The sequence below is a fragment of the Bombus impatiens genome, unplaced genomic scaffold (assembly GCF_000188095.3).
Source record: "Bombus impatiens unplaced genomic scaffold, BIMP_2.2 scf_0647, whole genome shotgun sequence".
Classification (NCBI taxonomy): Eukaryota; Metazoa; Arthropoda; class Insecta; order Hymenoptera; family Apidae; genus Bombus; species Bombus impatiens.
The window spans coordinates 893,117-920,845 of record NT_177066.1 but is presented as its reverse complement, the minus strand read 5'-3'; the positions used below and the strand labels follow the sequence as shown (position 1 = coordinate 920,845).

Genomic DNA, 27,729 nt, shown 5'->3' with positions numbered 1-27,729 from the left:
TCTATGTTCTAATAAAGATTAGGATATTTTATATATAAATAAACCATCAATTGTGTATGTGTGCCGTGACTATGGATATCCTTCGTGTCAATACACATATTGACATTTCATTTCTAATGTATAAAATCGCCGATCTAATATGTTTAACAGAGACGAGAAGGTTTGATAAAAAGAATTAATGATACTTTGTACACTTGAAACAAAAAGAAAAAAGGAAATGAAATGGTATGAATGAATCAAAAGAGAAATTGTGAGTAACGCAGGATATATAAAAATGAAAAAAAAATATATAACATCAAGCGGAATACATCGAGTGTTGCGAATTGATTTCATTATAATCGGTACAAAACACTTGTATAGATCTCTTGCAAGTTCTATACCATCCTTATTATAAAATAAATTTCATGTATTATATATATATAATGTATATATAATGTAATGTAAAAATAACTTGCTCGGAATTTATATAAGCAATCATACTAATGTTAAGCAATTTACCGTCGACATTTTATTCGAAAGAGCCTACTGTTCGATACTGATAAGGTACATAATTTCAATAAGCGACTCCGTTATAAGTACAGAGAAACTGAGAATTTATAATTCAACGTATGTTTACTAGGATTCACTGTTTTTGTTAATGACTATTAATGCATCTTCTCAGGTCCCAGTTTGGATATTAGGTCAGATTTTACTAACCATAAAAATACATATATTACTCTTTAAATTATTCTTCTCCTGTAGAACTTGTGAAATTGTAACACGGTATTGTAACTATCCTTCACAACCATTCGTACTTCTCTTATAGAGAACTTTTCAAAAAATGTTTCAGTAATTCATCGCTGTGCATATATTGGATAAGCATATCCTCGTACCTGAAGATCAAAGAAATATTTTAAGACAATAAGTTACTTAACGTCTTAATACTTAAAGCATTGAATATATTATTTACTTCGGAGGCACTTGGATGTCCTTTCCCTCAAAAGGTCCTACTCGTTGAACTCTTTTCAAGATTGCCGATGCCAATACTCTCTCGTACTCAAGATATTTCTTGTCCTGAGTGAACCATAGCGCCAAAGCGCATCTCTTACCTCGTAAAATACCACGAACTCCATGGAGATTTTCTTTACCAGCAGAAAAGGCCACAATTCGTCCGCAACGTGGTGAAACAACGTTATCCGTTGTTCGAACAACGCGATCTTCGGCGAAAAAGAATTCACCACCTTGAAAATCGTCATTCAGATACAAAATCGCAGAGTAGTCTCTCCAAATATAAGCTGGACTCTCGCGAAGACAGACATCTCTATCCTTCAATAGGCAATTATCCGCGTGAACTTGATGACTCAGATCGTCTCGATTCACCGGCGAATCTAAATTGAAATAAAAATGATTTGCTGCTTTATTACGGGATAGGTATTCATTTTTTTCTTTTGTGTGTACATGTTTCTTTTTTCAGGTTAAAGAAAAAGGAAAAATCTGGAAGTGATTATTTAGTTATGTTTTGACTGGTCACCGTTACCCACAAGTCGTACCAAGTGAATCGGTGCAACGCGATTTCGGCTGCGAAAGGAACCAGAAGCACGATGATGCATCAGGTGAAAATTACCGGGTAGAGCTGTGCGGCAGACCAAATGAGTGTAGGTGAAATACAGATGTCGATGATTTAGTCCGAAATACCTTTCCACATGGTCCCGGACTTGTTCGGTCTTTTCTAAAAGCAATTCCAACCATTCTGGTTTTATTTGTCCAAAGTATACCATCTAGAATCAATATCATTATCATTAATACATCAGCATATTATTGTAGACATTATATGAAATAAGAATATTTTACCAAAGCCGCTCGCCCAACAGTTATTCCCTCAAACTTTTCATATTTTGAATGTGGACTTTTATTTTCACTGTAACCATCTCCTTCTACCGCAGTCATCTATCATTATATACATATATGTACATTAAAATAATTGTTAATACAGATACAAACTTTGAAGAGTAAAATAGAAGTTCTTAATGATACATACAGTAGCGAACTGCATCATAGATTCACACTCAGTGGAATTAAGGAAACCATCAGCGACATAACGATTTTGCCCACCAAGATCCTCTTCTTTTAAATAGATATCGTTTTTGGCCTCAAAATATCTTTTATCGTGTATTTTGTGGTCCTCGAGTCGTTTCATTGAAAAATTGTTTGATAATTTCGTGTAATAAAACAACGAATAACCAGGTGGTGGGTGCAGTATTGCTTCTGTATCTGATATCTGAAAAATAACCGGTTAAAAGTGGATTCCTAGAAAAATTAATCTACTAATCGCCTACATGCTTGTATAATAAACGCATGGATGCATTCTGGGTTGCATCCCATAGGCGTTTCAACGAAAATTCGAATATGACATCCATTAGAAACATAAGTAATTCGAATGGAAAAAGAACTAGTTAGTTGATAAAAAAGAAAGTATTTCTGTTTGTGAATATTTTATTATCTTTTTTTTCAAAAGATATACAAACGTAATCAAGAGCTTTTCTTAAAGTACAAACATGTTAGACTTTAGAAAATAACTGACCGATTCGTACGCGTAAAAATCGAATAAGTGTTTCAGTCGATTGGTTTATTAGTATCAAATATGTATTTTCAACCTTTTTTATATCTCATTCTTTACCTTTCTCGGCTCTTTCTTTTCGGTATTATTCGTTTCATTGTCCTGTTTCTCTTTTTTTATCTTCTGGAATTTCTCATTTATAACCGAAAATTCATTAGAAATGTAATGCAGCAGGTTCAATTCGTATTCCTGTCTTTTTACGTAATTGATAGCGTCCTAAAAAAAATAAAAAATAAAAAAGGAATATAATTAATTTTGTACATGTTATTAGCATTTATTGCATTTTGTATTTTCATATTTTTAGGTGATAAATGATTGGGTAGTCACCTCTCTCGGAGAAAAATAATCAACCTTGACTTTTGGCTGAGCGTTATAGTATTCTTTGTTTTGCAGCATCGTTTTATCCACCGGATCAAAGAGCAAGAAACTTCCTACAGCGGCACAGGCTGCTTTTAAGTTTCCCACTATAAAAACACGTAATGATACATACTAATGTAGTATAATATTTTGCAAGGCTGCCCATGGTGGGAAATAAATTGGCTCAACGAGAGATTAAGTCAGCGGCAAAAAACTAGATTAGGCAACAGCTCGGAGCTATTTCCACGGATAAACGATGTCGATCATTAAAATGGAACAGCCTAAGCACTTACGCAAGATTAATCCAATTAAACGTCCTTCGAGCTATGACTAAGAGCTTCCTGAAGAGCACTATTCACGAAATTACAATTAATTTGCCACGGTAATTGCAAAGGTGTAACATTTATAAGTTAACTATTCGTACATCAAGGTGTTATTATCAGTAAAATTCATGAATAACTGACGCATATATGTTTGTGGTCTATTCAATCACGTGTCTCTAGTATTCATAAAATTTCTCAGAGAAAACTTCGCTACATTTTACAAACAAGATATTGGTGGCGATAAATGCGCCAGTATATATATTGTTAGCTTATTTGGTACAAGGCTATGCATTTTTTAAATACGAAAAATGTACAGCGTATATTATCACAGAAGTTAGAGATAGATACGTGTTTTGTGCAGCTATGATTAAAATTTTGCGTTCCTAGCTTCTAAAATCCCTATTAACTTATCTTAAGTTCGCATCGTAATTCGACTAGCGAGTATACTCACATTTGTAATAAGAGAACTGCAAATAATCGTAATGACTTCTGAACATGTGTCTGCGGTAATCGCCATTTATATTGTTTAACATACGCGAACACGATCGTTTGCACTTCAAACAGTACGTAAAATGATCTGAAAGAAACGGAGGGCTATTTTTAGGAAACAACAATATACCGGCTTTCGTTTATGTTTCAGATCCACTCACTTGCGATGGAGGAAGTAAATTCTGGATGCCAACCCTGGTCAAAAGGACCTTCGCAGTAAAATCTACATTCCTCCTCGGCTTCTAAGTACGATCGTAACGATGTCTCGAACAGACCGACGGCTTCTGCATAATCTCCGTTTTCATAAGCTGAGACACCTTTGAAGTAAACGCTGACATAAGTCGGTGTTTCTAGATTTACCACCTTCTCCTCTTCCACACCTGGCAGTGTTAAATAGCGTTTGAAAAGATTCAGATTCACCTCATGATTAGAATGTACGACTAGATAGGTAAATAGCGCGTTGGCTGCGTCTTGATATCGATGTGTCTGTAAAAAATATATTTATTAAGAAATGATAAAAAAAAATCAGAATAGAATTTATGGAATTAGGAGATGATGCAACGTATATGAAACCTTGTACTAAAACATGGGATCAGTGTGAGAAAGTTAATTAGTATTGCGAAAGACGAAAATTTATTAGAATCATATTTCATGCAATTATGAGATCTGATTGTTTGAAGGGATATTTTATGAGACGCATATGCAATACGCTCCGGTACATTGCTACCGAACATCAGCACGCCGATTACGTAGGCTAGGCTTTATGGTCGAGTTGACTGGTCAGAGCATTAAACTCATTATTTATCTGCTAAAAAAGTCACTAGTGTAAGGTTTACGAAGCCACGATTGCGTAAGTTCTCTTATTAGAATTCGCCAGACTCTTTTATGGGATACTAAAGAAGCATCAATCCTTTGCTAAATTTAAAAACTGAAAGCTATAATAAATCGATTAATTTATCCCATATTTTATAATACACACATACATAATAATATATTTGCCATTTTATAATTTTTCATATTTTTTGCTTCTTTTAATTATCTTATGCGGCACCAAAGAAAAAAAGGATTAAATCATAAGATAATTTCTAATAGTTATTCTTTCTTTTTAGTTACCTGATAGTAGCAAATATGCAGGTATTCATATATACCATTGTTCAACAATTTCTGTTCAGTTTCACGTGGTAACATCTTCAGCACATTCGAGCCAACGATCTCCCGATATTCGTTATTGCACGTTAAGAGACACAGTGTCTCTTTGATCTTTTTTTCATAAAAGTGTAAATCCTCGATGTTTTGTGGAAAAATCGGTGGTGTACCTTCAGCTTTCATACGGCATTTTCGTCTACAATTTGTTATCATTCGCTTGTAGGCCTTGTATCTAAAAAAAGTATCAAATAGAATAAAAAGAATATTGAAAAAGATATATGTGCACAGTGAAACGCTTTATATTTTGTTATGTTTGCAGTTTAAAAACTGAATTTCTATTTTCTAGTAAGTAGTAAAGGTATACGTATAGGTATTCTCTTGCGCTAATTACTAAATATTTTTCGCTAATTATTTTTTTTTACCAACTCTTTTTATAATTATCTATAATTATAGATTAGATATAATCGTTATTCTTATAATTCATAATTTCAATTTCAGATTTACCCATGAGAAACTGTGTTGAAGTCTTGAATGCAACGGACCCAGTCTTCGTCCAGATAAGCGTTCACAGCATCCTCGTATATTTCGTTCAGAGTTCTATTATTTGCGAGTCTATTCTCCTCGTTCTGCTCTTCTAAATCCAGTAGCTCGTCGCTGGGGATTACGTTGCTCAAGGTGTCGTTACTACCAGCGATCGCGCCGCAGAAGAACAAGAGTATGACGAACCTCATCATCGTGGATACTACTCAACCGTCCCGATTCATACTGAAGTCCCTCAAGGAGAGCTGAAAGCTGGAACTGTGAGATGTGATCCACACACGAGACATACGTAATCACCTATCCCCTCCATGTTCTCTCTAGTTTCCAAATGTAGCTGCAGTGCTGTATCATAATCGTGAATCCTCGATCCACCGACGTCTGATGCGTTTTTTACCATTTTAGGAATACCGCTCTGTCAAAAGTATCCATGAATATTTTAATTTAAAAATAGAATAACAATGGACTCGTTAATATTTTATACGGGGCGTCTCAGCTTAATGAGATCACATAAATATCTGCCTTATGTACGGTTGTACGACAAGCTTCTCAGGACAAAGTTAAGGTATTTCAGGGGGCACGTGTATCGATGGGAAGAATTTTTTCTGAAGATCATTTTTCGTCAAATTGTAACGTTTTAAATGAAATTCTATATTTTATTATTCATCAATTGACGCATTTTCTTGTTCTATATACAAACCTATCAAGATACTTGTGCCTGAAACGGTTAGTTTAAAAGATATTTTAACCTTAATTTCGTAACACTTGTCGTATGGGAGACAAGGAAAGTACGTAAGTGCCTTGGTACTTTTGTACAGGGAATAAAAAGCTACATCCACTGGAGTAAAAAAATATATATAGAGTTTTATTAAAAAACATATCGATGACTTTGAGGTCTCTTAAAAAAATGAACTTGAGAAAAATTTCTTTCTCAGCTTTAGATTGAAATACTTCAACTTTGTCCTGACAAGTTCCTTCATAAATAAGGCAGATATTTAGGTGATCTCTCTAATGTCGAAGATTTTTAGTATAGATCTTAAGTATTATAAGCTTCTTAAGTATAAGAAAATAGAAATCCTTCGTAGAGCGTCAAAGGAGGCGGGAGCGTATAATGGAGTTAATTTAGTAAATAAGATATCGAAATATTTATTAAAGATAAATAGCTATATTTAGTGATATTTCTGCTGACTTGTATTCTCCTATTGTATTAAATAAAAAAGCGTCAAGCGATACCGCGTTATGAAGATTAATTTAACAATCACACGTCGAATCGAATACATATTTCGTTATGAATCGATTTCAAAATGATCGATAAATATTTTACTATTTTTTTTTTTTTTGCAAATGATGCAAATTATTAGAATGTCATAAATCACTCTTTCACGTTCAACTTAAACGATTAACAATAAAATGCATCAAAACTCGCAAACGTTTCTATAAAAAAAATTAACATAAATTCAGATTTAAATATATACGTATATAAGATATACGAAAAATATTATAATGAGAATTGAGCAACGTTAATGCTTCGCTAAAAATTGTGAAGCTCTAAGAGAAGCTAAAGAAAATATGTACTCAATGATATAGTACTTCAGAGTGTGAGAATTTTCTCGAGTTCTTTAATTTTGAACGGTAATATATTTAAAAAAAAAAGGGAGAAAAAACGCCACAGTTGAAAGACACTGACACAAAAAGATGATGCCAAAAGACGTCTCCCAAGTACGTTCACACTTGACCTACTCCAATTTTAATTTTTTTCTCTGTTCGAACGTTAGCTTGGATCGCGCGCATTGTATCACAATATGAATAGAATCGGAAGGAAAAACAACAAAGCGTGTAATAAGAAACGAAACTGTATTTCATCTGGAGAGTGTGTAATATAATTATCAAACGTTCATCAAGTTCGCTAATAAACATTCTCATGGAGAATATCCGTTTGCTTATCACAAAGAAAAAAGAACAACGAAGTCTATAGAAGATCTTAAAAATGAAGAAGAAGTTATCAGAATTCGAATATTGATCGCAAAGCGTCGCTCTCCTGTGTTTTCTTTTTTCTAAAATTGTTTGATCATCGTTGATTAAAATTGAACAGTTCCAGACGAATATATGGCGTCGTTTTATATGTAGAAATATTCGCCGTTATTATTTTTACGCAGTTACAACATTTTTTACCCTCGTGAAACAGGAAGGAAAAACGCGTATTAAGAAGCGACATCCTTGAAGCTGTTTCGAGTTTTCCACTTTTCTGTTAACAAATTGACAAATTTTAAGGATTGATCGTTTGAAGGATACAACAACGCTTGGCGTCAGCAAAGAATCATCTTTAACGCTTGCTTGCCTCGTAAAACAACTCCCAACAAATTCATGAAATCCCTGCAGCGATCACAATCCGTATAAATATAACAAAGCATTGTTCAACAAACAAAGCATCGATCGTCTTGTGCTGTACATCACTTAGATCGCATACAATACGTAGAAAAATCTCTTCTCAAAAATTTCTATTTTTCGTTTTCGAATAGAACTTATGACGGATCAATTAGCAGTTATTGTGGCTTTCGAATTTCTAGCTCGTCCATTTATGATTTGTTCTTACAATTAAGGACCGGAGTTGCTGCCGTCCATTGACCCATCGCAGAACGCTAATTAGTATCACTTACTCGTCTACGTGCAGAACGAGAATGAAAATAATCTATAAAGCAAAAATGATAAAAACAACAACGATCGTGGCTCTTCTACGCTTCTACAAAGAATAATAGCCATATTATACGTCTACTATAATAGATTAATAATATCTCACCATCGAAATCTTAGGGACGATTGTTTCTTATTCCTTCGTTTCCTCGAATTTGTTCTGAATTCTAGAATCCGTGCCGAATATACATTTCCGTTTTTAAAAAAAGATTTAACATCGTACGAAATGTCCGGACGAAAAACATTCAACATTTCCTTGGAGCTTCTTTGTCTCCGATCACGACACATTTGTATTTTTATTCATATTAATTTTCTTATTCTTAATTTCTTTTAATCTCGTTAGCCTCATAGAGCAGCGAATTCGTCGGATTCGAAAAAACGCCCAAGCTGCCTCGAAATTCTTGGGAAACGCAATACGACTACCGGACTCTTAACTAAGACGACATCAACGCTATAACATCGACCATATATCAACCATACGTTAAGCAGAGGAAAGGGGATACGGATAAAGAGGAGAGGTGCAATAATGGCTGTCTGAAAAAGTCTTAGTAACGATGCAGAAGATTATGCGATCATCGAGTAATCGACACGCGAGTTTCTTCTTATCAAACTTCAAGGTTAATCGCGATGCTTCACCTGACTTCGAAAAGTTATTTCGTAAACGAATACAAAAATCGAACGGAGCCAAAATGTTTTGCATGAGAAATAATTTAATATAGAGTAAACGATATGCCAATAATCTCGGTTAGAATTTGTCGCGAATACTTGTTAACGAAAAATCCTCTAGGAAGGTATGTGCAAAGATGATGACAATGGTACTCGAAACTGTGCCTCGTAACGCTGCTTACTTCTCTAAAGCCAGTTTTTCCTTAAGTATTTCCTTATCGTCTATCTTTATATTTAAAACGGTGTACAATACATAACGCAATAGGAGCTCGTACTTTACTCGTAAATGATCAATATCGCGCGGCTATGTTATTTCGCCATTTCTTGTTGCTTTAGCTAATAGACGGGAAACAAATATATTTCATTTTCTTGGAGAGAAAGAAAAAGGAAAGAAATATATAACACAAGAATTACTCAGTTCATCGTTAATATGATAATCATGGTGGATATGTTTAAAAATCTATAAGAGCAAACTGTAACTTCTTATGGCTGAGACACACATACGTTATATGTATATATATACCGTGTTGCTCCTTATGGCAATGTTTCCTTTTCCGTACAATAAGCAAGCTTTCGCGAAGAAAGCGTCGATAAACGCGGTAAACAACTTATAAAAACCAAAAACTGCAGCCTGTCTCACTCACCATTTCTTTTCTTTTTTCACAATTAAAACATACGCTTCTTTCGTTAACTAATACATGGTTTTTTATATACAGAATAAATTAACGCATACCTAATACTAAAAAAATGATTACATTGCGTCTCAGAGGACCAAGTCTGCCCTTCGAAACAGTCGCAACTTTTATTTTTCTTTTATCGCTAAAGAACTTTCAAGATGCTTCCAATGCGATATGTTCGCTACTCCGTGCTTTTTAATGCTATGTTTCTCTTTCTTGTTTCTTTTTTGTTATTTCTTCTGCTTCTTCTTTTATCACTTCTTCTAAACGAGTGAGTGATTTAGGTACTTGAAACTTGTCTGAGAGCACCAGTTCTCGCGAAGATACCTGAGCGGTACATGTTAGCACCAATTCGCATTAATTTCAATTAAATACATCACAGTGTGTAGTCGAATGAAATTGAGACAGGTTAATATCATTGTGCATACGGGAGCATCTTGTACACTAATCATTGCGGCGATAATTATTTACCGTATATACTCGCGCTATAGGCCGGTTTTAAGAGAACCTCCTCAAAGACATTCGTTTATAATCGATATTAAATGAAACATATAAGTCGTAAAAACGAAAGTTTCGTTATTTCACAAAACTTACAAATATGCATCTTATAAATATTTAACATGTAAACCTGACTTTTGTGAAAAAATTATAACTTCAGATGAATTATTCTATTAAATAAATTAAAAGATATCATTAAAAACTTTTCCATCTGAATCTGGATTACGAGTATATACGATATGCATTGCTTCCATTTTTTTTCTTTAACTTCACAAATATTACACATACTGAAAACCTATCTGTACGCGATTCGCTGACTGCTATATGTTGATCCATATATGTATGATGCGCTAGTAATAATTAGACGTAAATGTAAATGAGATCGTATAAATACTGTAGCCCGAAGTGTAAATTACACCAATTTTTTCGCTCTTATTTTCTTAATTTCTTGGAGAGAATTAGCAACTGTAATTTCAACAGACCGCGCTCATTTAAAACCGTTGAAATAGTAATTAATTGCAATTATCCTCTACTTTCATCTGGATTACGTTTGTATTCAATGATCGTATGACAAAAATTACGGTTACAGAATAGCGGTAGCGTTTAAATACCGCCACAAGATAGAAATACCAGCTAAAGCTATGTGTTCAGGTATGTTATTCGATGGAAGCCTATAAATACTTAATTCGAATACAAACTTCCTTTTAAAGCTGTAAACATTAAACCAGTTTACCTTTTTTTTTTTTTGATTTATCATCTTTCTGATCTTACTCGAGTTACAATTTGCACGTCCGTGTATCTATCAGACATTCGACTTTCTTCTTTCGTAAAATTGTATCTTTTGTAAAACAGACAATTTGTTCCATTGGCAGAAGAAGTCGGATCATTACACGCAAACATTTTATCTCGTTACACTCTCAGATCTAAACAATCGATCGAATGATAATTATTTAATTGTTTTTCTTGTCCTTCCCAGTCCCCATAGCCTCAAATGTGTTCGAGTGTTGTGTGGAGGAAGTGTTACTTGAGCCGTCAGAGCTATCAATTTTGTACTTCTTCGATATTTTCCTCCCTTCCAGATTAGCCTCTGAATTTTTACCAGCTGCCTTTTGTTCGGTCACTTTATGAGGCACAGATGTTTTTTCATTGCCTTGAAGTAGTTTCTGCACCGCAGCCAGTGACACTTTCTCGTTGTTTTGAGATGACTTCTGTGATACACCTTGCATGAAGCCTCTTTCGTTGGCTTGTGATAATATTTTCTGGGCGGAAGATTGCAAACTCTTTTCACTAGCTTGCAACAATATTTTTTGACACGAAGATTGCGAGCCTTTTTCACTATTTTGTGATGATGTCTTTTGAGATGAAGCTTGTGAACCTTTTTCAATGTTCTGAGATTGCTTGTGAAACGTGCTTTGCGAACTACGCGCTTGTACATTAGAACAATTATCTGATTGAGCGCCCTCCTCAATCTTATTAATAGATAAAACTTCTAAATTTTTTGTACACAAATTCTGCCTCTCTGTCTTTGATTCAACACGATCACTACGGTCACCAGTATTCTCTGATTCTGTCAATTTACTCATAGACGTGTTATTTTTATCCATCTTATCTAAAGGTAGAACTTCCTTCGAGTAATCGTCAGCCTTTGAACCGGTCGGTGAATCCTTCTCTTCTGCTATTCTGGGCAGCTGTGTGCTGCCGCAAGAATTAGATATACCTACGTTTCCCAAATTGATCGATATCCCATGAGATATTTTCGAATAATCCGACTTTGATTCCGTTGACACTTTCTTCTCCACTTTTGAGTCGTTTGGCTCTTTGAAGCTATCACTACACTCCTCGGGGGTTTCTGAATAGGATTGCGCTATAGTTGCACGTGGAGTTACTTTCACCACTGTGTTTGCCAATGGTGAGATCGATGTTTTGTTCTCCGCAGATCGAGGATGAAGTCTGTCTGGACTAAGCGCCCTTCTCAACAACGGGGAACCGGGCTCTGCTGACTTCGGTCGTCCATAACTTTTTTTCTGATTGTTCGGCGTTGATAAGCAGACACCTAAGTGTTTCAAACATATTTATATCGATCATCTTATGATCATCTTATGTCCGCTTGTTTATAAATGCAACAGTTTAATTTAACTCTATGTACTAACTTTTTCTATTACGATTTTATATATACGATTACTTAAAGTTAAAAATTGTTTGCTGATAATTCAAAGTCAAATCAAGTATTATTTCAAAGTTACTAGCTTCGTATGTCGATTTATATATTACCTGGGCTATAGGACTGCGTAGTATTCGAGCTACCAGGTTGATGTCCTGTAGGAAAAGCTAGCGGACTAGGACTTCTAGTAGGACTGGCTGGAAGGGGCGATGGACTCGGAGTTCTCGCCAATGGAGACAATGGTATATGTCCCACAGATTTTCTACGATTCGGCGAATGAATGTTCTTTGCAGCTGTGTGTAATTTGTGCTTCAAACCGTGAAGGGTGCTCGGCCTCTGGTAATGGGACTGATTGGCGATAGTCGGTAGATTTGCAGCAGACGTAGTGGAGCCTGGAGACGAAGAGTTTGGACTGGAACAGGGACTTGAATTCCCCGTGGAGTGATAAGAATCCGAGTTAACGCGATTTGTTGGAGGTGACGGGCTGCAGACAGACTTTGTACAGGCTGCAAAGTATGGTGACGTTTCTTGAGAACGTGTGAATGACTGGAACGACCGACTAGGTGTTACCATTGACGGCGAACAGATTCCCGCAGCCATCTGCAAAAAAGGTCGTGTAACGTTTCTAGCAAATAGGTATGCTAGTATGTACTAGCCAGAAGATGAAACATCAAACTCTCTTCTTTCGAACACTCAAATATTTTTTGTGATCAGTGTACAGTGTAAAACTTTGACATTGTCACGGTCAATTAAAAAAAGAACAGATATGTAAAAGCTGTGATTTAGCCACGGGATTGTATCGGGCAAATAAGTATCGATCAAAGAAACAGCAACTAAAATGAAGTTAGCAAGAAGTTCACGGAACGTTACGAAAAATCATACCATAAGTGGAGGTTTGCTGTCGCTGGATAGAATGGGTGCTGACAATGGACAACTGATAGTTAATGGCTGCAATAAAAAAAAGTAATACTTAACATAATAAAGTGTGTTGCATAGAAATTGCCGGTGCTTTAGTATTTATGCCGCGCGTAGTATAGTAGTAGCAGTAGTAGTTTCGTGTTAAAATAAAAAAGAAGATTGTACAGATATACTCGTACATTCACAATTTAAGGCGTTCTTCAAAATGTTCACAAGTGATCTGACAAAAGCCACTAACACGTATCTTCAAATTAATTCGTTTAGATTAATAGAAAAAGAGGAAGATTAAAAGCAAAAAAGAAGTAAATTTTTTCTATACCTGTTGCATCTCTACACTAGCTCGTTTCGAACTAATTCGTTTAAAAAGGGACGTCTTTCGTTTCTTATCGGAATGATCACGTTTTAGTTTGCGCTGTTTATGCAGCGTTCTGCGTGCCATTTTGCTCTGAGTCAAATCTCTTCTCCTTCCGCCCGTCTTAATACTAGTATTTTCTAATGGTGTACTACGCAATGTTACGTGATCGCCACCACTCAACATTAATTGAAGAACTTGTATATGATATAAACCCTGGACTGGCTCGCCATTTATATGCGTAATAAGATCTCCTGGTCTTAAACCAGCTTCAAAAGCTGGACTGGATTGATCTACAGCCTATTGAATATGGAATAAATTCAAATAAACTATACATACTAAAATTTGACTTTGTGTAACTATTTGTAACATACCATAACCAAATGATGCATAGTGTAAAAATCACTATCACCATAATAAACCCTGATAGTGTGCACAGTGAAGCCAAATCCACACGGCCCTCTTCGAATGATAATAGGAGGTTTTAGGCTAGTTACCAGTGGACTCAGTTCGCGACAAGGGGATGTATCTCTTGAAGAGGCAGTGGATGATCCACCAGGAGATTCGATTGGTTGAGTATTTAATGACGCATCATCTAAAAAATGTGACTTCGTAATTAAAATTGAACATTAAAACTTAACACGAAATAATTTAATTCATAATAATATGTACAAGAGAAATCACTGGTTGGTATAACTAAGGACAATCCACTAGTGGATGCGGACTTAATTACAGACCGCGACTTTTGTTTCGCGGATGGAATAATTGATATGGCGTTGAATGATTCGAAAGAATCGGTACTAGAATTATGCTTGCTTTCCTCGGTTGTATCTCTGTTTGCAGCAAATAAATCCAACCTGAAATGAAATTTATTTGTTATAACTACACATATATAATTTTTTATCCATTATGCTTTGAAATTTGGATGGCTTATATGCATATTATTGAATTCAATGACAGTGGAGCTAATTTCGTGATAATGATTATAATGTTCGGGATGATGTATGTTTGAACGACTCACATGTGTTCATCATCAATGCATATACTGAACCTGGGCAGCTTATCACGAGAATGCACGTGTCGTTTTCTCTGGATCTGCGGACTGATATCCTCAGACTCCGTTTGCGAGGAATCGGGTGTACTCAAACTGATGCACGTCCCTTCTATGTGACTGTTTTTAATAACTGTTAGTTGGGACTCGCCACTGGTCACCGTGGCAGGACTCGTGAATGACGTGTTCGACTTGTCCGCCTTTGGAGGCGTTTCGATGTACGTGGTATTTCTAATGGACGAAGAAGGTCGATTCTTTTCTGACGGAGTTGATTCCGCTAATTTGGATGGAGGAGTAGTTGAGCTATTAGACCCGAAAGACAATTGCGCGACTGTGCGTTCGAGCTCAGTACGGAATAATTGTTTCTTTGAGACATCCGACTCTGTTTGTTCAGGATTTATCTGCGGTGGACGGGTTTGAGATATTTTTCGTGACTGCGGAGAATACGAGGAGAACGATCCGAACAAAGGGGAGTCATCGGTGTCATCAGTATCGTCGCCTATATCGTGATTATATCTATCCATACGAGCTAAAATAGTACAGATTTGTTAATTTTGAATATTAATACGAGGATAGCAATTATATCAAATGTGTTATACGTACTATCAAAGTAGCTTGTATCTTCGTCATTGATTAATTGAGGTACGAATTCAGCCTTTTGTCTGAGTAAACTATTCCAATTTACTCCATAAAAATAAGGGTGCTCTTTTACTTCATGAGATCCACCAGTGCCTAAACGATCTCTAGGACTTTGTTGAAGCAACGCTGTTATAATATCTTTTGCTTCTGGCTGAACAGGCCAATCATCCTCATCTGGCCAATCGATATCATCTAGGCGTAATCATTTTGTTTATATTATTAAGTACTTCTCAAATAACTTTTTTTATATCTTATATCAATATTTACCGTTAACAGTATGAGCAAACAACTCTTCCGGAGTATCACCAAAAAATGGTACACAGCCAATTAGAAATTCGTACAATATAATGCCCATAGACCACCAATCAACAGGTTTACCATATCCCTGGCGTAATATAACTTCAGGGGCGATGTATTCAGGTGTGCCGAACACTTGTTTATCGGAAAATTGTCTCGTATCCCTATCTATGTATCCTTCGTAAAGATTTGTCGCCACTGAAAACGAAAAAAGAACTTTGTTCGACGATCATTAAGCTATATTTCATGAACATCGATCTTTTGTGTCACTTACAGGACATAAGACCCATTTTACTGAGACCAAAGTCAGTAAGCTTAATGTGACCAAGGGCAGTAATAAGTAAACTAAAAAAGAAGCAATATATGAAATAGTGAATGAATTAATAACATGCTTCTCTTACGTACTTGTCAGGTTTCAAATCTCGATGAACAATACCGTAACTGTGCAAATATTCAACAGCTAAAACGGTTTCTGCAAAATAAAATCTTGCCATATCCGGTGGTAATGGACCGATATTTTTTAGAAGATTCGCGCAATCTCCACCCTCTACATATTCCATTACTAAGCACAAGTGCTTCTGTAATCAAATGTTTGTTAACAAATATTTAAATTTTATATATGTAATTTTATATATATGTGTTTACTCACTTTTGTTTCGAAGCTGCAGTACATAGAAACTACAAATGGATTGTCTGTAAAGCTCATTATATCTCTCTCAGCAAAAACTTGTTCTACTTGATTTCTTAGCATCAAATTGTTCTTATTTATTTTCTTCATTGCAAATCTTTGTCGTGTAGTTTTCTCCTTAACCAAATACACTGCGCCGTATGCACCATTACTAATGAGTTTCAATACTTCATAATCGCCTTCACAAGGAACGCGGTGAGACTTTTCATCGTCTTTATTTGGACTTGAAGCGATTTGTAAATTACTATCGCTCGAACTTGCCGAATCTTCTAGTTTATTTAAATCTTCTTGCAGTTCTAAGATATAGTGACATAGTGAATATGCACAGAATTTAGATGAATAGAAGAAAGAGTTATACAAGAAATGTTACCTGATATTGGATCTCTATTAAGAGAAAGTTTGTTAATAATATACTGAGGTATATCGTTTTTTATTCCTGCGTTAATTTTTGCTTGACCTTCAGCCTGTTCGAGTAAATGATAAAACTCTTCTGGATCAAATTCTAAACATTCCAATAGACGAGCTGGACGTGATATTACTAATAGTAATTTTTTGATAAGCCCTGTTAATCTTGTTGCTGCATCAAGTGATTTATCTTTTGTCTATAAATAAAGACGTTTGTTCATTGCTTATTTATTTTATCATGTAAATTTGTATACAATTACCTCCATCAACAAATGTTCCAAATTTTCACTCATTTCGTAAAAATATCTAGTTGTAATTAATTTTTCCTGAGATTTTTGTAAACAGTCCCTCGCCATTTCAATTACTTGATGATGCACAAACCGTAAAATCGGTAGTGAATCTTGGGTCATATTTGCCATTACCTCATATTCATCCAATTCCTTGTTTTCATTAATAAAATTAGTTAAACGTTCTTCCATTTGTTGTGTTGCCTAATCAAATAAAATTCTTAAGTGTAATCGTAAATATAGTATTATGTCATCACGATATACATAAACTTTCTATTAAAATGTACCTTTGGAAATCTTTCCTTATAAAGAGTATTCATCATAACAATTTCGCTGTCCAATACAGGAGATCGACTTGGACTGCTATAATTTAAACAAATACGTACAATTGAGCGAAAATATAATGTCTGAAAAATAGAAATTATATCAACAGTATTTACCTTAAACTTCGTGACCGTGGTCTGTGTAACGGTGACCTACGACCTTCTTCATCGAGACTGAGAGATACACTGCCTGGAATACTAGAAATACTAGATCCTGGAAAACCTGGATGCGAAGAACACGGTGTGCCGGGTTTAGAAAAATGGCAAGAAAGCATACGTAATTCGTCCTTGGTGGGAACATTTGGAAGTTGGTGCAAGCGTTCTTGACTCGAGTACTGTGACTAATCAAGTATATTAGTTAATAGATTTCTTTAAGATTATTGTAAGTATCTTTAAACGAATTATCGAGATAATTAACTAACCGAAACATTACTGGAACCTGGTGTTGTACCATAACCACTAGATGGTAAGCTAGCAACTGACCATCGTCTGCCATCTCCAGTTCCTGTGGTACCCCCACCGATCCTTAAATATTATATGCATTTAAGTATGAAAAATTAATTTTACAATACATGATATATGCTACTTAATAATGCTAACATATACATATATAAGAAAAGTCAACCACTTGTTAACAAGAAACCTTACAGCCATATTCTTAGTTTTTTATGAAAGATTTCACAACCTAGTTTCTGCATCAGCATTTGTTTTCTTTACTATTAATAATGTATTAAAAATATAATGCTGACAATGACGACACCTACTTATATAGGTAAACAGATCAGATTTAAACAGACTAAAAGTAGTTATGAAATAGATACCTTTTAATTGGAGCAAAAGCAAAATGTGGACTGGATGACATCCTAGGACTCTCTAGAGGACTGCCTACAATCGGGACAAATGCTATATCAGGAAATAAGCAGTAAAAAAGAAATTAGTTTTCTATGATGATTGAATTGTAAAAATAATATAAAATACACACTTCTAAGTAATTAACAAGTAATTTGTTTTTAAGGACATTTTTTTAAAGGTAAAAGTTAAGGTTTCTAAATCTGACTGCATAGACTGAAAATTGTGTTACAATTTTTTAACCAAGGATATATTTATGATGTATATATGTATGTAAATATACGTATTTAAAAATTTTGGGTAAGGATATGCCAGAATGCTTATATAACATTTTCATAAAATACATAGCACTCATAAATAATTTGTACATAAACAATACATAAAATATCATTGAAGAATCATTTGAATAATCAGAAACAAAGCATTAAAGAATAAAATTTTATATCACCTGACAATGGTGAATGACAACGTGGTAAAGTTGGAGATGTTGTTGCAATAAAAGATTTACGATGAGCTGCTTTAGCAGCACGCCGGGGAATGTTAAAATCACGCTAAAACAGACAATATGCATATTATATATTTGGCTTATGCGATAATTATTATTAGTTTGTGTATTTATATTTAACATTTAATAGTAAATATCACTAACCACGTGAACAGATAACGAAGGTGCAGACTTCCCAATTGCAGAATTCCTCATTCGAACCAGATTTGAGAGTTCTCCACTAACTGCAGATATTAAATTAAATGTCAAGAATTATAAAGAAATAAATAGGCAAATAAATGAAATATAATAAATCTTTATTAACCAGGCCGAACTGGAGCTTCCTTGCTCTCTACTTTTGGTGGAATTGGACGTTTTTGCACTTCTGCTTCAGTGCTGCATGCAGATTCTTCGCTTTCAGCTTGATCAAATACGAGTACTCTGGCAGAATTGCCATGAGAACGAAGACGGGGTCTACTTGGTCTATTTCTGTTCTGGTCCATGTTTTTTTTCTATTTCTTTTACCCTCAATTATTTATGTTACCTAAAATTAAATCAGTCTTTTTTTGGAAGAAACATTGACATTATTAAAGAATTAAAGAAGAAAATCGAAAAAGAAAATATGAATATAAAAGGTAAATATATACCTGATTCAATTCGTCTTATTCAGACGAAAGCAAAACAAAGCGATAGGTAAGTCCGATAAACAAAACTGTCGAAAAATTCACAATCCATTCTTTCTCGTGAAAGTTCGATCGACGTCAAGACTGACAGTTCAAAATCGGCCAAACGTACCAGTCGAGGAACCATTTGTGTGTCCGTACTTTTGATGGCTTAAAATGCCGTCTCGGACACAGTCCTTTCTTCTGTTGGTGTTGTTGCATGAAAATTCATAACATATATGAAGACAGGAAATAAATTATGCTCTGGTCGACTGTAAAAGGAATCGTAGAGGCGGTTCGAAAAATCGAACGGGGAGACCTGTTTTAAATAAGATGTACCTGTAGATGAAGGACAGAGAAACGTTAACCCGATGGAAGGACAGAACCAGGAATACAGAAGATTCGGCGAGAGAAACAAGAGAAGAAAACACACAACACTAAGCACACATAATGGATACGAAGAGAGCAGAAAGACGATAAAAGGTGCACGATTTACCGGGCACAACGGGCATGTCCTCCGAGGACAAGCGGCCCGGGAGTGAGCAGGTGTCGTAGTCCCGAGTCTAGACTCGCATTTTTCTCCTCACCGTAGAAATTAATTACGAAACGCGGACCGACCATGGGTTCTGACTCATGATGGACGTATACACATGTACGTCCTCGCGCACACATATATATACATATACACGTACATACACACTCTTACGCCTGCATTTACACACGGACGCACGCGCAAATACCGGCGCATGAAAACGCGCACAAATACACGCATCCTTGGCCGCTAGCTGCACCGAGAATCAACACCGAACCCTTTATAGCAGACGTACGAGTACGTGCTTTCTGCTTCGCTTACTGTATCGGTATATTGTTCTTAGAAATTGCACCGTTTTCATATTCAATATTCAATCGAATTCCTTTCTAATTTGTATCTCCATAAATTTATCCCTGTCCGGTTTATTTTCAAGAACGATCAGTATATATGCATATATACGTCATACGCATTTAAGTCTCGTTTGTGAATTTTTCGTTTTATTTTCATAGTAATCTTCGCATGAGTTTCTTAAATATTTTTATTCTAACGGAACCGACTTGTTTTCGTTTTGTTTTTTTGAAATTGATAACTGAAAGAGGAGACTAATATGTACCTTAAAATAACGTTGGTCATTTGCATATATATTGTTTGAAAGTTGAATGTTATAAATAAATATAAACAATTATGTAATTTTCCAATTATTTGTGAAAAAATAATTTACTAGTTATCCCTAAAGAATGGCTTAAGATTGAAAGACATAAATAAAGTATACATATAATTGTCTTTCTCAATATTTTCTATGCAAAGTGATTTTAAGATATTTTACGTTTGCAGAGATATATTGTGTATTGTACGTTAAGAAACGAGAAAATTAATTGAGTATCCTCGATTTGCGGTTAATTTGGAAAAAAATTAGATTATATGTATTAGTTTTGATCAGCTATTGTAACAGTTATTAATCGATCTTGCTTGAATTATCGATTATAACCTTATGACAAATCTCTAACATTACATACGTTAAATAGTTCTTAAATATTCAGTTAAAAATATATTTAGATATAATGAAATTGCGAGATTCATTTAAATACGTTAGAGCATTTCATTTTTTTCCTCAATACAATGATACAATTCTTAAGTAAACCTTCTTCGCAAGAGGTCATTTAAAGTATCAACAGTTCACGTCTGTACGAAGGAAAGCGAAGCTGCCTTTTTTGACACATATCAGCTGATGCATCAATACACTGATACCATTATAAAAAACATTTGTCAGGCATTCGTATACCGGATTTATGGTTTTCTTTCTAAAAATACTGTACTTTTTAACGCAAGCAACATATATTACAGTACATATAGCATATGCTCTTTCTCTTTTTTCCCCTTTAAATGTTTCTTTTTTCATCTGATCTTCAGCAACAAGATGTATCCTAACCTTATATTATGTCATACAAAGTAATTATCCCTTCAGGAAAGACCTATGCAAAGTTTTTCAGTGTATAACCTTCGTAAAGATTTATTGAAAAGTTATACTGCTATAATGGTTTCATTTATATAAATGTTCTGAATAAATAATGTATTTCAAATATCTTCGCTTAACGACTGGTAGAGCTTTAACATGTACAAAAAGAAGTCTATTGTATAGTACCAATTATAGAACATTTTCGATTCAATGTAAAAAACTTGAAAGAAGATGGCAGGGTTTGAAATTTCAAATATCAAATTTTCATACAACTCAAAGATTAAATTGTCCTGCACCATTAATTCTGTGCTTTGGATCATGCTGTTGTGGTCATTTTGTAAGAAAATGGTGGTTGAAACAAACTATAGAACAACAGCAAAAATATATAAGGTGGTTTAAGCGAAGGAAATATACTATTTATGGTATACTATCTGTCACTTATAAGTATTTAAAATAACATAAGAAATATATGTTATATATATTTCTAGGTTCTTTGGGATTTCTGTCTTTCATTTTATCTGTTTATTGCTTGACACATTTGAAGGAAGATCCAGTAAGAAAGAAACTACGTTTAATTTTAGTTGATCAAGCTCGACAAATTGAAAATTCTAAAATTATATTTCAAGTATGTACTTAAACAAAAATTTGGGTGAACTGAAAGTAATGGCAGTATTTCACATAGTCACAAATTTATATAGGTAATAGTGCAAAATCAGAAAAATGTGGTACCATTACATGATCCCAAATATAAAATAATTGCCACAGCACTAAAGCGGTTGATGAACTCTAATAAAAATTTATTTAAAGACACTGATTGGACTATTACTATAATCCATCGTATATTTAATAATATAGGATCATTTCCTAATGTTCTAATCTTACCAGTATGTAGATCATCTACATATATAAAAAAGTGAAATAAAATTTTACTCTACATAATAAAAATTACATTTTATTTTAAATGTTTTAGGATAGAAATATTATTGTAATTATTGACATCTTCAACTTAATTAAAAGCAATGATCAACTAACATTTATTTTAGCCCATGAAATATCACATAATATGCTTCTTCATTCAGTGAGTTATAATCATTTTGTAAATGACGTTTTTAATATTTCATAATTAATATTTCATAAAAGAAGAAAATGCTAAGCCAGGAAATAATAATTAATGATAATATAATTGTTTCTAGTTAGAAATATTGTCTTTTGGAGTGATAAATTACGTTGCAACTATTGTATTTTCATTTCTAATTTGGGTATTTTATGAAAGTAAAGCAGCAGCTACACTTTGTTTAACTATGTATATATTGTTTGGTGCCATTTTTTCTTGGTACAAAAGAAAATCTGAAACTGAGGCTGATGAAGTTGGACTTGAATTAGCTGCAAAAGTGTGCAATTTTTATTTAATATAGCTTTAGAATTTTGATAACTTGCAATTAGTCCTAATAATGTTTCTTATGTTTTTAGAGTTGTATTGACCCTAGAGAAGTTTTAGTATTCTGGGAGATGATGAAAAAATTTGAAGAGCTTACACATCAGGATAAATTTCAAATACCATTATTTATGAATCACCCTACTTTAGATAAGAGAGAAAGGAGAATTATCCAACTAATGCCTACAGCTTTGGAATTAAGGAAACAATCCAAAGTATACTTACAATCTTTGATTATTTAAAAGTATAAATGTCACATTAGAAATATATAAGTTGTAAATATGTTTTATATATGTAGTGTCCTAAATTACCAGCGGAGGACCCACGAGATCGTTTACCATATTACATGAAGGATATCGAAAAACACATGTTAAAAAATTCAAAAATTTTAGGTATGCGATTTTAAATGCAGCTACAGATTCTTTTTATATATCCTTGTAATACGACGATGAGTTTGATGAAATAAATGATTCATTAGTCACAGTTAAATTGTATTATGATGACACATATCTCAACGATTGTATTATCATTTGTCTTCCTGTGCTTGAATAAAAATTTGCGATAGTTTTATACTTTTTTCCGACGAGCACGTAAAGTTTGAATTCGCCACGATGGTTTACAGAATATTTGTTATAGAAATATTCCTCTTGTTCGTTGGAACAGTGTATGGATATAATATAGACATAGATTTTCCTATTATTTATTCTTATAACGTTAATAATTATTTCGGTTACACTGTACGTTTATACTACGAACCGGACACTGATACACCCTGGTAACGTATATTATTCCTTGTATGTGAAATATCGATCAATTTGTTCTCTTAGATCGTATTTAATTTTTATATAATAATTACGAAAGGTTGATAGTTGGGGCACCGAAAGGAAATTATTCCTCGCCTTCTATACAAAGATTTCCGTACCTGATCGAACCTGGTGTCGTGTTCCGGTGTGCGATTAAAAATAGCAAATGTCAAATAATCAAGCCAGAAAAGATTGAGAACGAAAAAGGATACGAAACGCGGTTCGCAATGAACATACTTATACGGAAACAATTTGGTTGGTTTGGGAGTGCCATTTCTGTAGACGAAATAAATGGGATTCTGACAGTAAGTGGAATGTTAATAACAATTTCGTGATATTAAATACAATTTTTAACGACATTTTAATCATAGGTGTGCGCACCGCGGACAATTGTAGTGATTTCAAAACCATTCACAAATATTAATTTCGAAACTTTGCAAGGCATGTGTTACAGTGGGAAAGTTTCTTCGGACGTGTTGTCAATCGAAGACAAGAATCTTATGTCCTATAGTACGTAATTAATTATTAAAATTATGATTAATATTATAACATATGTATTAAATAATTATATCATTTCGATCGATTAGGTTTCGATTCGAAATTTTGGTACAATCCGCTTCATGGCTTTTCCGTTCATTATGCTTCAATGAAGGTATATAAATATTATTTTTGACTGTTATATTCTTTTATATCATATAGTAACGTTTTTATAATAAAATCTAGCAAACCAAAGGCAACGAAGGCAAAAAAGAGAGAAAAATAAATCGCATCGTAGGGAAGCCAAAACACGAAGATTATGGCACCGTGGATGTAGTATATTTAAATGAAACGATGTCCATAGAGTTGTCGTTTCTTGACAATTTATCTCAGTTTGGTATGCCCTTTATACCGACAAACTTATTTTTATGATTAGTATGCAACGATATACATTTACAGGATACAGCGTTGAGTCTGGTTACTTCTTCAAAAAAGATCAATTACTCTTCGTCAGTGGAGCTCCCGGGTGGCACTATGTTGGCACGGTAATTAACAATATCTCGAAATTATATCAAATTAAAGATTTTCGATGAACAATTTCTTTCTCTAGGTAATAATAGTCAACCCGGAGTCGCGCGAGTTCGTTACAAAGCTAGATGGAACTCATATTGGCGAATTTTTTGGAGCCAGTTTGGCCGTAGGGGATTTAAACAATGACGGTTTAGATGATCTTCTAATTGGAGCACCTCTTTGGGGAGAAGATAACGGCAGAGTCTATGTATTTGTCGGTACATCCAAAGTAAGAAGTATTTCGCGCTGAAAATATATTGTCTCGCAGTATATCGTACTGCATAGTGCAGAGCTCTGGCGTAGGTACTTTATGTATTTCTTGCAGGGACAATTTGAAATGACTCAAATATTATACGGGACCGCAGAAGGAGGTCATTTTGGATATGCCATAGCTAGCGGTGATTTGGATGCCGATGGATTCGATGGTAATCCGAATCCATTTATATCAAATGGCATAGGTTTTTATAGAATTTGTTTTCTTATCGCAATAGATATTATTGTGGGATCACCTTGGGAGAATGACGGCGTGATCTATGTATTTAACGGCGGTTCAGATTATCTGGAAGTGTCGGAGCGAATCGAAGCTGCAAAATTTTTACGGCGTCCTTCGCAGAAAATACAGAGATTTGGATTTTCAATATCGAAACCGGTTGATATCGATGCAAATGGGTTGGTAAAACTCACCATGCGATATTTAAATCTATTTGATCAGTACCCGGTCCAATAATCTTCTACGCGCAGATATTTGGATATCGCAGTTGGAGCATACAAATCAGGACACGCTATAATACTACGTAGTAAACCAGTAACAAAAACACAACTTTTAATTGAGACTGTACCTAATACTTTACAAAGAGACGCTAGGCAATTCTTAGTTAAAATATGCCCGCTATACTTTGTACGTAATGTACGTTATAATAGCGAGCAAGGTACATGTATGTAATTATGTAAATCTTTACATACGGTTAAAGCTGTTTATATTTTTCAGTGAATCATAATTCATTTCTAGCTATAAAATCTAAGGTTACAGTTACTATAGACGAACGTTACCAGCGAACTCAACAAACAATTTTGGAGTTGAAATCTTCTAACTTGACGTCAAATGTTTGCCTATCTGCTCAAGTTAATATTTCGGTAATATTAAACATATTTTTGTGTCAATTTTATACCAACTTATGGTTTATTTAATATGATATTTCCTAGAGAAACATACGAGATTTTATCGAGCCGATTAGTATTTTTGCGAAACATGATTTTTTATATGACAATACGTCGAGTAATTTTTGCAAATACTGTCTTGTTGAAAAGCGAAACAATAAATTACAAACTGCTCAAGCTTTCCTTCCTTTCAACATCGGTTGTGGAGAAGATAAAGTTTGTAATTCTAATATATCCGCTACTGCAAAATTTTATAATATACAATACAACGATACGTGGGTTATTGGTTCGAGCGATATAAGTTTAGAAATCAGTTTGAAAAACTATGGAGAACCCGCGTACCTTACCATACTTGAGTTCACATTACCTGAGAGAATAATGTTACGTAGCATTTTACCCTTTTGTCAAGAAGATAACTCGAAAGAAAATTTGATAGTAATCTGTGATACGGGAAACCCCATTTGGAACGGAGAAGAGGTACTTTGAACATTTTCTTACAAATCGTATTGTTAATGTATGATAATAAAAATTTATGCTTTTTTTTTTTTTTATAGAGAAGTGTTAAATTAAACTTGGATATGAGACACTTAATTAATGGATCGCTGTATGACCATAATAAATTATATTTTTACGCAATCATAAAAACTCGTAGTATAAATCATGGAACGACGAACATAAGCAAAACTCTTAATTTAGTAAACGAGGTTTCTCTATCTCTGCATGGGTTCGTATTATTTAGATATATTTGTCTTGTAGCAGACAATACATTTGTTTTGACTAATATTATTTTTCAGGAAAGCAAACGAAGAAGCCTACTATTTAACTACTTTAAACGAAAGTTCTTCAAATATTACTTTTCAACATACTTATCAAGTGTATAAACTTGGAGCATCGCCTATAGAAGATGCACAACTTGCTGTTAAAGTGCCATTAGCTACTGAAGACTCAACAACTTTGATATACATGTACAAACCTCAAGTAAGAATCTATGGACTCTCTTTCTTGTAGATATAAATTGTCGATGAAATATGTTTTTAGCTATACATATCAGGGGAACTTTTTGAATGTTCTTCCGAGAGTACTTTAGTGGATAGTCAGTTAGGTGAAGTTCAAGAGGAATCATTCTTAGATAAATTTGATATACACAAAAGAAACGTAGAGGCTTCAGCCGTATACCTAAGTGACGCGAAGAATGTTCAAACTTCAGAAACGTTGAACAAAAATTTGACAGATAATATTATTTATATAAATTGTTCAACACCTGACATAGCTTGTACGACCATCGTATGCAGTTTAAATACGCTGAAAACGTTACAAGATGTTGGAAAGTTGGTGATTAAATTTTTATTAAATGTCGATAAATTTAAAGGTAATCACTTATATTACTTCTTCATACATATATTATAACATACGGTTACATGTTTCATTCGTTTATGCTTTTTTCGATATCTTAAGCCAACTTTAGGAATAAAAGAGCCGTTGTCAAATTTACCACCGAGGTGAACGTAGAAATCATAAAACCAGATGAAAGGCTAGATATCAATGGAACCCGGTAAATATATTTTACATTTTATTACATATTTTCTAAGTACTTGTATCTATATATTATCTGAAATAATTTAAAAATGATTAAAAATAGTTCCACAATAGAAGTTATGACAATGTTCTATTACACTCCAAAAATGGAAAAGCTACAGCTATGGATTATTATCGTTTCTGTTTTGGTGGGGCTGTTATTATTATGCATTTGTGTCGCAATTTTAAACATGGTAAGATATCTTTTTATTGAACGTGATTATAACATGTTTTATTTAATAACATTTTTCAGTTAGGTTTCTTTAAACGGAAAGGAAAACAGAACTTAACGAAACAAGAAATTGATGAAGTAAGTATTCTATGGCATCCTATGATTTTAGAAGTAAAAATTAATTAACATCTTATTCGTAAGTGATAGAAAGCGGGATCTTGGCGGTGATTGAACCTGAAAATACGTGATATTTAGTGGACGGGAAGTACTTAAAAAATATCAAATACTTCACATTTATTCTGTAAAAACCAAATTTTATTTAATAAATTTCTAATTCTTATTTACATTACATTTATTGCCTCCGATGAAAAACGCCTATATATTATGTATACAAATATCTACTTTTATTAATTACAAGTTACATATCTCCATCTTGTATGTTATGTTCAAGTACC

General features: G+C 34.0%; 3 protein-coding genes across 14 annotated transcripts; 1 reads left to right on the top strand and 2 right to left on the bottom strand.

Moving 5' to 3' along the window:
- Window positions 1-305: 305 nt before the first annotated feature.
- Window positions 306-8,368, bottom strand: LOC100740426 (prolyl 3-hydroxylase 1). Of its 2 annotated transcripts, XM_003492088.4 has the most exons (12): window positions 8,246-8,368; window positions 5,416-5,863; window positions 4,879-5,143; window positions 3,927-4,251; window positions 3,728-3,853; window positions 2,924-3,060; window positions 2,657-2,812; window positions 2,018-2,257; window positions 1,831-1,926; window positions 1,604-1,757; window positions 950-1,367; window positions 306-872 (listed from the first exon to the last, which is right to left on the bottom strand). In XM_003492088.4, exons 2-12 carry the CDS (start codon window positions 5,643-5,645, stop codon window positions 800-802), a joined length of 2,220 nt encoding a protein of 739 aa, XP_003492136.1. In that variant the 5' UTR covers window positions 5,646-5,863; window positions 8,246-8,368; the 3' UTR covers window positions 306-799. The 2 variants fall into 2 exon arrangements, with proteins under 2 accessions (XP_003492136.1, XP_024225727.1); XM_024369959.2 differs by lacking the exon at window positions 306-872 and having other exon boundaries at window positions 1,210-1,367; window positions 1,530-1,757.
- Window positions 8,369-9,218: 850 nt separating this feature from the next.
- On the bottom strand, window positions 9,219-19,758 carry LOC100748226 (microtubule-associated serine/threonine-protein kinase 3). 6 transcript variants are annotated; one of them, XM_003491983.4, is made up of 23 exons: window positions 19,436-19,758; window positions 19,082-19,300; window positions 18,760-18,978; window positions 18,600-18,679; window positions 18,399-18,501; window positions 17,923-18,004; window positions 17,524-17,626; window positions 17,219-17,442; window positions 17,066-17,141; window positions 16,752-16,982; window positions 16,457-16,688; window positions 16,048-16,382; window positions 15,804-15,976; window positions 15,673-15,743; window positions 15,369-15,596; window positions 15,066-15,293; window positions 14,433-14,991; window positions 14,084-14,268; window positions 13,786-14,006; window positions 13,379-13,711; window positions 13,024-13,089; window positions 12,252-12,741; window positions 9,219-12,033 (listed from the first exon to the last, which is right to left on the bottom strand). In XM_003491983.4, exons 3-23 carry the CDS (start codon window positions 18,935-18,937, stop codon window positions 10,931-10,933), a joined length of 5,301 nt encoding a protein of 1,766 aa, XP_003492031.1. In that variant the 5' UTR covers window positions 18,938-18,978; window positions 19,082-19,300; window positions 19,436-19,758; the 3' UTR covers window positions 9,219-10,930. The 6 variants fall into 6 exon arrangements, with proteins under 6 accessions (XP_003492031.1, XP_024225718.1, XP_024225717.1 ...); XM_024369950.2 differs by having other exon boundaries at window positions 14,463-14,991; XM_024369949.2 differs by having other exon boundaries at window positions 17,923-17,986.
- Window positions 19,759-19,851: 93 nt separating this feature from the next.
- Window positions 19,852-27,614, top strand: LOC100740303 (integrin alpha-PS5). Of its 6 annotated transcripts, none has more exons than XM_033322534.1 (25): window positions 19,852-19,925; window positions 21,573-21,709; window positions 21,783-21,968; window positions 22,055-22,162; window positions 22,278-22,475; window positions 22,555-22,734; window positions 22,818-22,911; window positions 23,389-23,627; window positions 23,694-23,832; window positions 23,910-23,974; window positions 24,046-24,196; window positions 24,259-24,344; window positions 24,410-24,598; window positions 24,695-24,794; window positions 24,861-25,038; window positions 25,111-25,298; window positions 25,358-25,503; window positions 25,573-26,004; window positions 26,082-26,251; window positions 26,322-26,505; window positions 26,566-26,896; window positions 26,983-27,079; window positions 27,167-27,296; window positions 27,356-27,412; window positions 27,476-27,614. In XM_033322534.1, the coding sequence occupies exons 3-25, from the start codon at window positions 21,864-21,866 to the stop codon at window positions 27,476-27,478; spliced, it is 3,570 nt and encodes a 1,189-aa protein (XP_033178425.1). In that variant the 5' UTR covers window positions 19,852-19,925; window positions 21,573-21,709; window positions 21,783-21,863; the 3' UTR covers window positions 27,479-27,614. The 6 variants fall into 6 exon arrangements, with proteins under 6 accessions (XP_033178425.1, XP_024225722.1, XP_033178423.1 ...); XM_024369954.2 differs by lacking the exon at window positions 19,852-19,925 and adding an exon at window positions 20,103-21,506 and having other exon boundaries at window positions 25,379-25,503; XM_033322532.1 differs by lacking the exon at window positions 19,852-19,925 and adding an exon at window positions 20,103-21,506.
- The last annotated feature ends 115 nt before the right edge of the window (window positions 27,615-27,729 follow it).